Genomic DNA, 14,451 nt, shown 5'->3' with positions numbered 1-14,451 from the left:
CGTGGTGGCTCATGTCCAGCCACTGTCACCAGCACCCCAAGGCCCTTTCCAGCTTTCCAGCCTGGAGCTGCAGGGGCTTGCTGTGACCCAAGGGCAGGACCTTGCACTTTGCCTTGCTGAACCTCAGCCCTTGGATCCAGCCTGTCCCAAGCCCTCTGCAGAGCCTTCTGCTCACCAGCACATCAACAAAAGGGATCTTGGTGAGGACCTGGGTGCACTCCTGTGCCCTCTTGCTGCTTTCTAACCCTTTCTGTGCCCCTTGCAGTATGGCTACGCTCCCAAGGGCTCCTCGGTGGTGCTCTACAGTGACAAGGAGTACAGGAAGTACCAGTTCTTCATAGCCCCTGACTGGCAGGGAGGAATTTATGCCTCCCCCTCGGTGGCAGGCTCCAGGCCTGGTGGGATCATAGCTGCATGCTGGGCAACCCTGCTGCACATCGGAGAGTCGGGCTACGTTGAGGCTACCAAGAGGATCATTAAAACAGCTCGTTTCCTGGAGTCAGAGTAAGGGTTTGGGTGCTGCTGGACCCCTCCTCACAAACTGCTTTTGGTTTGTTTTTCCCTGGTACCTGCTGGGCAGTTCTAGAACATCTGTTTGTGCCCAGATAGCTGAGGGGTGCAGGCACCTTCATTCAGCTTGGCTTTGAGAATCCCTTCTGCCTGAGCCATGGCTGAGGGGGAATCTGTAGGGAGGACAAAAGAAGGGTTATACTCTTCCTTGTTGGGGTGCTTGGGTGGCTATGTGAGAGAAGATGATTTTCTCTCTTCCCTTGCTTTTCTGTCTTCCCTCTTTTCCATTTCTTCCTAGGTTTACTTGACCTTAGGGGGTATGTAATAACCCAGGTGCTTTGGCAAGCCCCAATGGCCCAGGCTGGGTGCATGATTTTTGGGTGGGAATGTGCTGCCATCTGCTCCCTCTTGTAGCTTTTCCTTTAAGGCTCTGGAATGTCTGAACCCTGTAACATTGGTCAGTCATTTCTCCTCCTTCTTTTCAAGGTTGAGAAAAATTGACAGCATCTTCATTTTTGGGAAGCCAGAGGTGTCTGTCCTGTCCATTGGCTCGGACACTTTCGACATCTATCGATTATCTAATTTTTTAGCTGCAAAAGGATGGAACTTGAATGTCCTACAGTTCCCACCAAGGTGAGTGTGGAGACCAGGGAGTGATGTATTTAGCAAGATGCTCAACTTCAGGCCACGTAGCTCTCGTGATTTGCTGAATACTGTTGTCCATAGCTGATAAATTGTATGTAGAATTTTCCTCCACAGAGCAGGAATCACTTTCATAATTGCCATTATACAGCATTGAAGATAAAATAATAGTAAATTTAATGAGCCTGGCAGAGGACTTTCTCTTAGCTCTATCTAATACAAGCAGAAAAATGTAAATAACCAAGACTCTATCTCATGTTTAGTTAACTGAGGGCTTGTAGATTGATTTATTGATTTTTACTGTCTTCCTTCTGCCTGCTGAAGATGAAGGAAATCAAAACAACAGTGAATGGCTGATCACTTTCAATGTAAAATTAATCTTTGTCAGAGACTTTCCTTAAGTAGGAAATTGGACTTTTGTGGGTAGAAGGGGCCAGTGCTCCCAGATGCAACTGCACTGCACTGAAAAGAATTGTGAGTGGCCATGGGAAGTGAAGTCCAGGGAGCCTGAGGTGGTAGCTCAGAGGTGGGTGCTTCCTTCTGGTGATGGCTTAGAAGCTGCAGAGGAGGGAGAGGGAAGGTGATGGCGGGGTCCCCATGCTTGCAGGCAGCTGTGTTTTTCTCAGCAGAGATACCTGGAATGAGGTGAGAAACTTTAACCTAATTGTGAAGTCAGGAAGGAAGGAAGGCAGAAGGAGCTGGTTCTAGCAAGCATTTTGCAGGGATTGCCCTTAGTGGGAGTGCTGTTTCAAGGAGATGCACAGCTCTCAGTGGCCACAGAAGGGCTCGGGAAGCACGGAGCTGGTGTGTGCTGGAGGTGGTTAATGTCTGCCCTCTGCCTGCCTGCCAGCATCCATCTCTGCATCACGCAGCTGCACACCAAGCCCGGCGTGGCCGAGCAGTTCCTGAAGGATGTCAGGGACAGCATCCAGGACATCATGAAGGACCTCAACGCCAAGACCACGGGCATGGTGAGGAGCCAGCACACGGTGAGGAGGGGGTGTTTGGTGTTTCTCCTGTGTAACAGCCTCTCTTCTCTGCTCAGGGAGCCATCTATGGAATGGCGCAGTCCGTCCCAGACAGGAGCCTGGTGGCAGAGATTTCCCAGGCCTACCTGGATGGCCTCTACAGCACGGATGTTTTGAGCACTGAGAAGCACATGAACGGCTCTCCCAGCCACCACTGACTGTAGTGCAACAATCTGTGCCTTGCCAGCCAGCACTGGGGTAGTTCCAAAGGTTTCCTAGGGAAAGAGATTGCAGTTCCTTTGTTCCTACAATTACAGGTCTGAGGGTAGCTTGATCTGGAAGAATTCCTTCCCTGTCTTAGTCTCTTCTGAAATCTGCATTGTTTTCATGCCCAATTTCAGTTTTAGGGCTTTTCCTCCCTCCCCCCTGCCTGTTTTCATCATGGCTGTTGATGGTGAATTGAATGTCCATTCCACAGCTCCGAATTCCTTAGGTATTCTGCGTGTCACTTCATTCCGTGTTATTTCTCCTCCTCAGACCTAGTATTCAGCCAGTGTCCAGCCAAGTGTTAAATTTGAGTTCTCACGTTGTGTTCCACGGCTCCAGTCTTCCTGGAAGCTAATGGCAGACAGTAAATTGGAAATTTTGTTTTCTCTTGAGTATTGCTGTAAGCTTCTGCATTTAACAGACCATGCTGGGAGCCTTATACCTGTGTAATGCAGAGCTGATAAATTGGCAGAGGGAAGGTAGTCATGGCCTCCCTTTGAAATCTGAGTGAGACTGCAATCAATATCTGCCGAGGGGGAGAAAAAAACAACACAAACTCCTTTCCTGGAATCTCTTGAACAACAGCAGAAGTAGAAACCAAGCAGGTGGTGCAGGGAGAGGAACTGGAAGGTACTGAAACCCCCGGGTACATCGTGGCTGTTCTGCTCCCCTGCCTCTCGTAGAAGACATGCATTGACCACCCAGGAGTGCTGTTTTCCCTTGCACAAATCTGGAGGGAGGTGCGAAGCTCATTTCACTGTTCAGAACCTGAAGGTTTTACACTGTCCCCTCAGGATGCTGTGGCAGGGCCCTGGCCCCTGTCACAGCCAGGGACGTCGTGTGCAGATGGTTTTTTAACCACGGTCTTTTAGTATCAAAAAGGTGACTTTTATAATAGCAGTAATCTCAGCTCTTTGCACTGATTCTTTTAAGGCACATTCTCAAAAGGGCATTCACCATTGTGCCTTGATGCTTCTCTGGCTTTTTTTTTGTGGCAGGCCAGGGAGGGTTGTAGGGTTCAGCTGTTTGACCATGACCTTCGTTCTGGTCGTTTCTTTATGGTACTAATTCTGAAAACAAACCTCAAAGGCAGGCTGGCCTCAGAGGAAGAAGCACCCTTGCCTGCTAGGTAGTAGTTGTAATGAGCCAGTCCCTTCACAGTATTACAGAGATGCTGGGAGAAGCAGGGGAAAGGATGCAGCAAGTCAGAGCTGTTCCAGCCTTGGGCATGGCTCAGCCTTCCTATTTTTCCCCGCTGTTTTTAGCGTGAGAGAGTTTTCCTAGCGCAGCCTTGTGGCCTCAAGGACAAGCCAGAATCTCTCAAGTAGCCTTGGAGTTACTCCTGCAGGGCTTTCCCATGTTTCCTCTCAGCTTTTTGCATGGAGCAGAGTTTCCCAGGCAGAATCCCACACGTGGGTGAAGACTTCATGCCGTGTCTGTACAGTCCTGTGCAGGGCACCTGAAGGCATCTCTCTACTCCAGCCTGTTAGCCTGAAGCACAGGAATTGTAAGGAATGAGAAGGTCACTGACCAGCTCCTGCACAAACCAGCCCAGCCACTGTGGGAAGGATCCTGGCTTTCCAACAGCTTTATTCCCTGTGCTAGGAGACACAAGCATGTTGGCCATCTGCCCTGAGCTTGATGACTTCATGCAAGTCTCTGAGCCCTTTTGAAATCATTGAATTGCCTGAGAGTCTCTTGATGGTGATATCAGCTCTGGTAGTTTGTACTGGACCTATTTATTCTCTCGAGGTCTTGCCAATGTGACCATTACTGTATCTCTGAGTTTGGAGACAGTCTTCAGTGTCTGGCTGCTGTGATGGTTCTCTTTGGAACCGAGATTTAATGAAACAAAACAAAACAAAACAAAAAAGGGAGGTACTCTTTTTGTTTCTGCTTTAAAAGAAAGAAGGGGTGGATTGGGGTGGGCTGAAGGAGAGCAAAACTCCCTTCTCTTCCTTCCCTGGTTGCATTTTCCTCCCAGGAAGTAGGTGGATCTAACAGATCAGTGCTCCATTTCACACTTTTGGATGTATTTGAAGATGTTATTTGTAAGTCAATGTACTCTATTCTGGGCTTTGCTTATTAATAATATTTGTGGGTTTAATTGTTCCATGTGTATTTGTCCTGTACTGTAAGTGTAATCCTGTGGTCGGGAATAGGCCACTGTAATTCCCTGGTGTGTAGTTTTTATTCATCCTTGTCACCTAACATGTAATCTGCATCTACTTTATCATGCCAAATGGTCCTGGAAAAACAGATTTACAGGCTGTGTGATTGTTTTAAAGACAAAAAAGGAGAAGAATTTGATGAACTGGATTATGATCTGAAACTGGACGGTACTTTTAGACCTGGAGGGATCCTTGCCAGTGTTAATTCCTGCGGGATTTCCTGGTTTTCCAAGCAGGACACTCAATTTGTGGCTTGTACAAAGCACTCCCAAGGGATTCACCTGTTCTTAGGTACTAGAATGAAGAATATCCAATGGGATGGACCAAGAAGAGATGTGTGTCTTCATGCCATGGATTTCATCTGCACTTTTCTGATGACTTGGGGGAGAGGGGAGCGGAAGGGTTGCGTACAACACAATAACACCTTGCCCAATAAATCCACAAGGACTTTTTAATGGACAAATGGGATGAGTTGATCTGATGGCCGTTTTCTGCTTTGCTCTGATTTGCCCCTGGTCGAACTGGAGGCTGAAATGGCTGGAGAGATGGTGAAAATGGGCCTGGTTTGTATTAAAATGGTGCATTTAGCTATCTAGGCTCACTGAGGTCTTATTTTTCTGCTTCAGTGCTTGTTTGAATGAATGTGGACCTGTTGTTCCTGGAATTTGCTCATGCACAGCCTGGTCTGTGGCAGGGAGGATGATTTATGAATCTCACTAACTGCCTGAGGGCTGCTCTGTCCTTCTGTCAAAAGGAAGGTGCTGTCCTTGTCTGCATCTTGTGTGTGATGTTCAAGGATGCTGGAAGTTAAGAGCTATGGATTTTCTATTAATACTTTGTAGAATTTAAAAGGGTTTAAAAAAGAGAAGAAAAAAGAGACTTGAACTGGGTGTTTGTAGTGCTTTTCCCCAGACTGTGGTGCTGAAATCAAATGCTGTTGGTTTCACATGAGATCATTGTATCAGTGAAGATCCTGCACCACAACCCCATTTTTGGGTAGTATTCCACCCTAAGCAGCCCTTGCCCTGGTGCCATGCTGCTCTTGTGCCTTTTGGCTGTCCTTTCCCTGTGTTTGTGCCTTGGCTGTGATTTTACACAAGCTGTTTTTACCTGCCCTGGCTTTGATCCTCTCTGTCTTTCAGAGCCCAGTCACTCTGAGGTGAAGGCCTTTCTGTGTGAAGGTTTTTTGTGGCAGCATCACCGCCTTGAGAGCAGCCAGGGAAACCTGTTGGTGTCATTTGGTCAGTGAAGCCTCTTTGCAAAGAGCCACCAGGTTAAACGAGATGTTTATTGTAAACACTTTGAGTTGGTATCCCAGGAAAGGCTGGCTCCAGTCGGGGTGAGACCACGTGCCTGGTGTAATACTGCTGGAGAGGGGTTACAGCAATGACAAACTGCACAGCACCTTGCTGCTCGGCTACAGAGAAGCCAAAGGGGTCACAAAATGGGTTTAAGCACATTCTAGGAGGTAAGGAGCAACAACAGGGGCAGGCTCTGGACAGATTTACTGGTGTAACTTGACTCTGGAAGGACATGGACCTGTTGGAGCGAGTCCAGGATGATCAGAGGGGATGGAGCACCTCTGCTGTGAGGAAAGGCTGAGAGAACTGGGATTGTTCAGCCCAGACAAGAGAAGCTTTGGGGTGACCTCACTGCAGCCTTCCAGTGCCTGAAGGAACTGACAAGAAACACAGAGAAGGATTTTCTACAAGAGCAGGCAGTAACAGGACAAGGGGAAATGGATTCACACAGAATAGGTTTAGATGGGATATTTGGAAGAAATTCTTCCCTGTGAGAGTGGGCAGGTGCCCAGAGAAGCTGTGGCTGCCCCTGGATCCCTGGCAGTGTCCAAGGCCAGGCTGGATGGAGCTTGGGGCAGCCTGGCATGGTGGAAGGTGTCCCTGCCCATGGCAGGGAGTGGGACTGGGTGATCTTTAAGGTCCCTTCCCACCCAAACCATCCCGTGACTCTGTGATGTGACTGACTGCTGGTAAGAGGCTCAGCAGCTGGGGCTGTGGGATCACATGGCTAAGGAAGGGTTTGAGGATGGAACCTGCAAGATCAGAGATGGATACATGCACCCTGAGCAGTGCCTCCATCCATCCGAGCTGCACTGGGCGGGCTGGCAGGGTGTCAGGCTCTCTGGATCCAGGATCTGGCTTGGAAGTGGGAAAAGGCTCTGGGTGCAGGGCACAGTGGCACAGTGGGGTTTTGGCTGGTCAGTGGGATCCCTGGTCAGGAGAGGGAAGCTGCCACCTGCTCGATGAAGCTGGCCAGGTTGATGTCCCGCTCCGACAAACCCCCGCAGTCGTGGGTGCTCAGGGTGATGTGAACCTAGGGCAGACAGACAGACAGGCCCAGAGTTGTTGGCAGCAACAGCAGAGCTGCTCTCCCCAGTGCTGCATCTGATGAGGCAGGAGCTCCACACTTGTTAGCAAAGTCCCTGGGCTGGCAGAGGCGCTCTGGCACTTTGCCTGGTTTTCCTCCTTCCTACAGCTCATGCTGGCCACAAGCTGTCACTGCCACCCCTGCCTTGGTCACAGCAGCCACCTGTGCCCATTTCCAACTCACTCTTTTCCCCAGAAGCTTTTCCTGTGGCTGCTACTTGATACAGATTTTAATAAGCAGTGCTGGTGCCAGCCTTTGGCAGCTACTGCTCAGCTGGACGGGATAAAAGGAGCAGGAAAGGATCTGTGGTAGCTGAAGGCTGGCTGTGATGTGGGAAGAGCATCCAAGGGAAGAGAGATGAGCACAGCACTTGCTGCTCCTGTTTTGTCCCTCAGAAAAGGGAGCTGCTCCCTGAAGGGCTCTGCTCTGTCCCCACCATCGTGTTCCTCACCTTGTTGTACACATTGAACCACTCGGGATGGTGATCCAGTTTTTCTGCCTGTAGAGCCACTCTGGTCATGAAGCCAAAGGCCTGCAGGGTAAGAAGGAAAGTTAACTCTCAACCATTTACCCTGCAACATATTGGTTTTCACCCCATTACTAATAATTTTACACTGCCTGTGTCTACATAACCCAACCAAATGCAAGGCCTGGGCTACTCTGGGGGTTTTCTATGTGTTTTCCTCTTCCTGAGGAGTGTTTCCCAGACAAACTCTGTGCGGGGTTGGTCCCTTTGGTGTCCTGGGAAGGGTATTTTGCTCAAGCCATTCAATTTCAGGAGAGACCTAGAGAGCTTTCTTTGGCTGAGCTTTGCAGAGGGGCCTCTCAGTGTGCAGAGCTCCGTGTCCCTGGTGCTCGTACCCGGTTGAAGTCCTTGAAGTGGAACTCTTTGAAGATGGCATCTCTGCCTTCCACCTCGTTCCACCCCACGGCTCTCAGGTTGGGCAGCAGCTGCTCCCTCTCCTCCGTGCTCAGCCTGTGGGCTTTGCCTGCCTGGAGAGGGAAGAGGAGCAGGTCAGCGTGGCAGCAGTGGGATGAAGCACATGTTGAGAGCAGTGAGGCATCCCATGGGTTGTGGGGTTGCAGCTGTGGAGTGGGTGGGAGGGTTGGAACGTCCATGTCCTCTGCTCCCTGCCTGGAGTACATCCTCTATGTACCAACAGAGTCCAGCTGGTCCCCTCTGTCTTCTCACCTGCAACACCTCCCACGGTGCCTGAGGTGCTAAAAAATGATACCTGTGTGAAGTTAAACCCCAAAATACATATAATCCCCTAGGGAAAAAAGAAAAACAACAAACAACTTAAAAAGCAGATGATCTTGTGATCATTTCTAGATCTGAGAGTTGCTTTAGGGTTCCTGAAGTAGGAGGGTCTCCCTTTCTCTCTCCCTTTCTCTCTCCCTCCCTTTCTCTCTCCCTTTCTCTCTCTCTCCCTCGCTCTCTCTTTCATTGGGAACCTGCTTTTGAGGAGAAAGAAGTGCTGTGGATCAGAGATGAGTCACACTAAGCTGCAGTTCAGCTCCTTTTCCCCGCTTTCCTTTATGTTACAATGGATTTTAAGAGGCTGTTTCAGCCTGTGAGGAACAAAGGGCAGAGGGAGGGATTGTGGTTGAGCTGTGCCTCGGGTGGTAGTGAGGAGGCAGCAGTTGTTGGCTTTGAGAGCGTTTATGGGCAGAGATGAAGCTGAAATGAAGCTCTTGGGGATGGGGGCTGCCTGAGCCAGCTCTGCTCTGGCTCAGAGGGGAAGGCAGGAGTGAGTGCAAAGGGGCACTGCTCTCTGAACGTTCTGGCAATTGAAATTCTTTCACAGAATCAAAGATTGTTCTGAGTTGGAAGGGACCCACAAGGATCATCAAACTCCAGCTCCTGGCCCTGCACAGCACAGCCCCAAGAATCTCACCACGTGCCTGAAAGCATTGTCCAAACACTCCTTGAGCCCTGGTTTGGGTGAGTTGATCTTTCCAGCTGGTGATGATAAAGAGATCCTCGTAATTTATTTTCCTTTGTGTGCTGTAGAGCCAAGTGTGGCAAGTTGGATATGAATTTTGACGAACCTGACTCAGTTTTTTGGTGGGTATTTGATCAGCAGCCCCTTGAGATGCTTTGCCTGGGCATCAATGCTCAGAAATGGCAACTGAGGCAAATCATCCTCTCCTGTGCTTTCCCTGTTCACACGCTGCACAAACCCAAAGGACCAGCTGTGAAACTGATGTTTTTGTGGGTGGCTCTTGCATGTTTTGGGGAAGACTGGAATGACGACACCCCATTCCTATGGTGCCTGTCTGTGTATGCCTGCATGGAATGGAGAGTGCCAGTGTCACTGGCGGTGGGATGCTTCCCATCCCCTGGCATTGCAGCTCTGCAGGATTTTTGGGGAGGGTGTTCCTTGCCTCTGCACATTTTGGATGACCCCCTGGCGGCCCTGGCTCTGTCACCCCCGTCCCCACCCCCAAATGTCAACGCTGTGCTGGCAGGGCAGGCAGTGAGCAAACAGGACCGAGCTCAATAAACGCGGAACCGTTGCCCTTCCCTGCTGATGGGGAGATAAGCCGGGCACAGGTAGCTTAGCAACTGGGTGAGGTGGGGACAGACAGAGGATGGCTCTGAAGGGAGCAGGGCAGGAGATTCCTGCACCAGCATTTAGGACCAGGGGCTGAAACCTGCTCCGTATCGGTGCTAAAAGGAGGAAAGGTAAAGCCGGAGTTGTAGCTTGGAGCAGAGGGATGCACGGTTCCAAACCAGCCTTCCCCGGGCACAGCAGCAAAAGGACGCGGTGTAATTGTTCTTTTTCTCTGTCGTGGCTCTGTGGGAGGGTGGCCCCGGGGCTTTTTCCAGCCCAGCTCCTCCCAGCACCAGCGGGAGGCATGGCCAGGCTGAGGTTTGGCACACGGAGCCAACTCTTCTGGCTGTGTCCGAGGGCAAACCCTCTGCCTGGAGCACCCCGTGCCCTCCTGCTCCAATCCATCCTTCTCCACTCCAGGACATGGGCCAGCCTGCTGGTTTTGTCAGGATGGCGTGTTAATGCTTTCATGTGCCCTCACTCCCTAAAAACACACTCTTCTCATTAGGGGAATGAAATAGCTTTGTTTTCTTCTGCTGGCTCTCAACCGCCAAAAAGTTGGGATTTTAATTTTTGTGGTTTTTTTGCCAGCAGGAAACCAAGTAGATGCATTGTGCAACAGAGGGAAAGGAACCAGCAAGGGCAATTGGGAGAATCTGAACCCTCTTTGCTCTAAAATCTTCCCTTTTAAAGGACCATGGAATGGTTTGGGTGGGAAGGGACCTTAAAGATCATCCGGTTCATGGGCAGGGACACCTTCCCCTATCCCAGGTGGCACCAAGCCCTGTCCAACCTGGCCTTGGGCACTTCCAGGCTTCCAGGAGCAGCCACAGCTACTCTGGGCACCCTGTGCCATGGCCTGCCCACCCTCCCAGAGAACCATTTTTCCCTAATGAAAAGCAGAATTTCCACCTAGGCAAAGGCACGGGGGGCAGCCCTGGAATGCTCTATTCCACGAGGGTCTTTGGCTGCGGTGGAAAATCCGATTTCCAACGGGGCCGCGCAGATGGAGCACACGCGGGGGTCGCCCTTGCCCTACAGAATGCGGGGAGGGGGCTATTCCTGGCGGATCCTTTCCCTCCCCCTCGGGGAGCCTGGAGAGCGAGCGCTGCCTCTGGAAAAGCAGCGGCAGGAGCCGGCGGAGCTGCGCGTTACTGATTAACCACAGCGCCCGCTCCTTCCCCTTCCTCCTGCCGCCCCTCGCACCCTGCGGCTGCCTCCGGAGCGGCCCCGCCGCCACTCACCATGGTCCTGGGTGATGTGCTGGTGGCGATGGTGATGGCGATGCTGCTCCGTGCCCGCCCGGCGATGGACGCTCCCGCCGGGCCGGACCCCGTGCGGCTCCTGCGGGCGGCGGAGGCGTGGCGAGGCCACCGGGCCCGCCCCCGGCCGGCCGAGCCTTCCCGGCCCCGGTCACCGGGCACGGCCGGACACGGGCTCGGGGAGCCCCGCACGCCAAAGCCGCCACGGGTTTGGGCCCCGAGACGAGCAGCCCTCCCTCTCTGCGGGCCGCTCCCTTAATGTGAAAAATGGGTACTTTGTGATGGGCTTTTCGCACACATTCAAATGAATGATACATATTTTATATATATATACACATCTATATATACATATATATATACACCCACACACATATATATATATATACGTATATATAAAATACATATTATATATACACCCACACATATATTAATACATATATATACACATATTATATATATGCATATACATATATTATATATATACACATATATGTATATGTATGTGTATACATATATGTGTATACATATATGTGTATATATATGTATATGCATATATGTGTATATGTATATGCGTATTATGTGTGTTTTGTTTGAAAGTTACGCTGTATTCATTCTCTAATGTAGCTTTAGCATATTACACAATGTTGAAATAGCAGCTATGTATGGGGCATGTTTTTTTCAAGAAAGGAATGAGGTACTTGCACCAGACAGCAGCCGCAGGACACCCAAATCTTTCAGAGAAAGAGAATTTATTGCTCCATTATAAGAAGAAACGAACTTCTTCCCACCTCGCTCAGCTGTGGAGACTCGGTCAGGATTTAGAGGAAGAAGCTGACACTGCCCAGACAGAATCTTGTGTTTGAATGGAATTTATGCATCATGGATGAGGTGTAGGAATATGCAACAGGCTGTTGCTTTTAAGGGTTAATCCTCTGTTAACGTGGCTCCTTTTTCGGGCTTATTTTGCCCAGAAAAGGCACCTGGACTGTCTGTAACTCTTTGTTTTTATTGTCTGGTATTGTCCTAATCTCATTTGTCCAAATTTTATTACTCTAATTATATAGCTACTCCCTGGCTGCCTGTCCAGGTTAGGCCAGGTTATATTGGCTGAGAGCCCTGCAAATGGAGCAGAAGAAGGAGCAATGCCCCACACAACATTTCCCAGCACTTTTAAGGCATTTTCTGCCCTTGCCAAGGGAATTGTGTGTTCATGGATGCTGAGTGCTGCTCCCTGGCATTTTCCCTCTCCAGGCCAGATGGATTTGTGCCCATGTCCTGCAGCTCATCGTCTGTTCAGCCCACTCACATGATGGGCAGTTTTCCAGTCCTGACCAGTTTTTATTGTGCTGGTGTACGTGGCAGACAGCAATTCAGCCCCCTGCTATTCCCTCATGGCTTTCTTCACCTCTGAAGCAACTAATTCCACATTTATTTATTTATTTTTTTTTTTAGTGCAACATGATATACATCCCTTGTATATACTCTTGTGCACATTTTGTTTTCTACTGCAAGGAACTGTGGGTTCTGCAGAGATGATTTGTTTTTCCAGCAGGCACATTAGAGGGAAGCAAGTACTTCTATTCTTCTTTTTTTTTAATTTTTAAAAATTTTTCCCTCTGTAGATTTGTTTGCGTTCCCCTTCTGCACAGCTTTAATTGCCCCATCTGAAATGGGACCCTTTAGGTTTGTGTTTAATGATTAACTGAGGGGTGTTGGGCAAGGTGTTTGCTCAGAGCAGTTTGCACCCTGTGCAAGGGGCAAACCTGTGTACTGGGAACAGATTTTTGCTCTTTTGCCCCTCTCCTTTTTGTCTCTTTTACAGCTGTGCTGCTTTTGGTGGCAGCTAACCCCACACATGTACAGGACTCTGCATATTTGGAGGGAGGTCTCATATCACTACTGAACTTCTTATTTTGTCAATAACTTTTTAACAAAACATGCCTGACCTGAAAGCTGCTTTGCTTGGGAGCAATGTTCTGTTTCCCATCTCAAAATTTGCTTTTAGATGGGATATTGGGAATAAATTCTTTCCTGTGGGCATGGGGAGGCCCTGGCACAGGGTGCCCAGAGAATCTGAGACCCAAAGGGTGTTTTAAACCAGGGTGAGCCAAACTCTTTCATCATCTGCAATCTGAAGCATTGCTCTCATGGCAAAATAGATTTAATTAAAGAGCTTGCTTAGCACTGGAGGGGATTTATGGCCGGTGTGACAGGTTTAAGTTGACAAAAGGACCCAATAAACAGAAATGAATCATTAATTAATTGTGTGCGAGATTCCCTCTTGTAGCAGTGTTTTATCAAAACCAGTGGGGCTCTCAGAGCAATGACCAAAATAAATTGGAGGCTGGCAGAAACTGGGGCTTTGCTCTGCTCACACTGTGTGTCAGGCTAAGGTCTTTTGTCTCAGGCAGAGTACCTGCATGGAAAATAAGGTGAAAAAACCAGCAGTAAAATGGCATCACCACTTCTAATATGTTGAACACAAATCCCAAAGTGGGAGGGGAGGTGCTTTCTGAAATTCCTGCTTTCAGGAATATCAGGGCATACAGGAGTGAGCAGTGTTTCACTGAAGGGAGCTCTTGATTGGGTGTTAGGAAAAGATTTTTACAGAAAGGGTGATGGAGTTCTGGAATGGCCTGCCCAGGGATGTGTTTAACAAAGCCTGGACCTGGCACTGGGTGCCTGGGTTTGGCTGAGGTGTTGGGGCTGATCTTGGAGGTCTCTGCCAACCCAACCCAGAGATTCTGTGATTCTGTGACAAATCTGAGTTTTGCTGCAGTTTACAAGTGGCTTTGGATAAACTGCTTAACCATCCTCAGTCCCCATTCCCTTTGCTAGCTGGGATACTCATTTTAATGGGATGTCTCATGAATTGTCTGGTATCTGGGGAGCTCTTAAATCCATGTAACTCACATGTAACCATGGAATGTGATCCTGCTTTTAGATCAGAACAACAATAATTCAGAACTGAGCTCATTTTGTTTTGATTTTCCTCATACTGACTGAATTCAGAGAGACAAGTGACAAATAAATGATTCACCATTTTCATGATTGCTTCTCAAGTTTCCCAGAGGAGGATGATGATGCAGACCTGAGTCCAAGGTATCCAGGAGTGCTTTGCCATGGATCCTGAGAGGAATGGCAGATTTGCCTTTACAAACAAGCTGTGGGTCTGCTGGTAGATAAAACCAGCACTGAGAGATAAAAGAAACAATGGGAAGGGTTCCACTGATTGATGAATGAAAAAAGAGATTTGCTTTTACAAATAAACTTTAGGTTTGCTGATCAATGAAAATAGACATTGAAAGATGAAAGAAACAATGGGGAAGAAAACTCCCTAAATTCCATAAGAATTGAAATTAAAAGGGAGGGTTGTACATTAGAGGGGAATCTTTGGTATCAGGCATTTTGGGAGTCTGAACCTCTCAAGTGCCTCAGCCAAGGGGGAAAGAGAGAAGGGAAATGCAGCTGGAAAATTGGGGTAAAAAGGAGGCTGCATCCTCCAAAAATTTGAGAATAGGAAAGTCAGGGTTGGGACAGAATAATTCTGTTTGCACTCTGTGTTTGCTCTTGAAGCCACATACAAGGGCTCTGGCAGGTGATGTACCCATGTCACAGATCTTTTCTGCTTCCCAGGAGTTTGCCCCATGGTCTGCAGCAGACAGGGCTGAGATCACAGAGGCTG

General features: G+C 49.1%; 2 protein-coding genes across 2 annotated transcripts in view; one reads left to right on the top strand and one right to left on the bottom strand.

Moving 5' to 3' along the window:
- SGPL1 (sphingosine-1-phosphate lyase 1) overlaps nucleotides 1-5,149 on the top strand; it is a 31,570-nt gene extending 26,421 nt beyond the window's left edge. The window contains exons 11-14 of the mRNA XM_063164253.1: nucleotides 266-504; nucleotides 997-1,143; nucleotides 2,003-2,123; nucleotides 2,198-5,149. Coding sequence (XP_063020323.1) covers nucleotides 266-504; nucleotides 997-1,143; nucleotides 2,003-2,123; nucleotides 2,198-2,338 — 648 coding nt within the window. The 3' untranslated portion in view covers nucleotides 2,339-5,149. The remainder of the gene's footprint in view (nucleotides 1-265; nucleotides 505-996; nucleotides 1,144-2,002; nucleotides 2,124-2,197) is intronic.
- Nucleotides 5,150-5,827: 678 nt separating this feature from the next.
- On the bottom strand, nucleotides 5,828-10,846 carry PCBD1 (pterin-4 alpha-carbinolamine dehydratase 1). The gene is made up of 4 exons (XM_063164255.1): nucleotides 10,749-10,846; nucleotides 7,808-7,939; nucleotides 7,398-7,478; nucleotides 5,828-6,892 (listed from the first exon to the last, which is right to left on the bottom strand). Exons 1-4 carry the CDS (start codon nucleotides 10,749-10,751, stop codon nucleotides 6,794-6,796), a joined length of 315 nt encoding a protein of 104 aa, XP_063020325.1. The 5' UTR covers nucleotides 10,752-10,846; the 3' UTR covers nucleotides 5,828-6,793.
- Nucleotides 10,847-14,451: the final 3,605 nt, after the last annotated feature.

Source organism: Melospiza melodia, chromosome 9 (assembly GCF_035770615.1).
Source record: "Melospiza melodia melodia isolate bMelMel2 chromosome 9, bMelMel2.pri, whole genome shotgun sequence".
Lineage (NCBI taxonomy): Eukaryota > Metazoa > Chordata > Aves > Passeriformes > Passerellidae > Melospiza > Melospiza melodia.
Note: the sequence above shows the minus strand (reverse complement) of the source record. Positions and strands in the feature narration are given on the sequence as shown.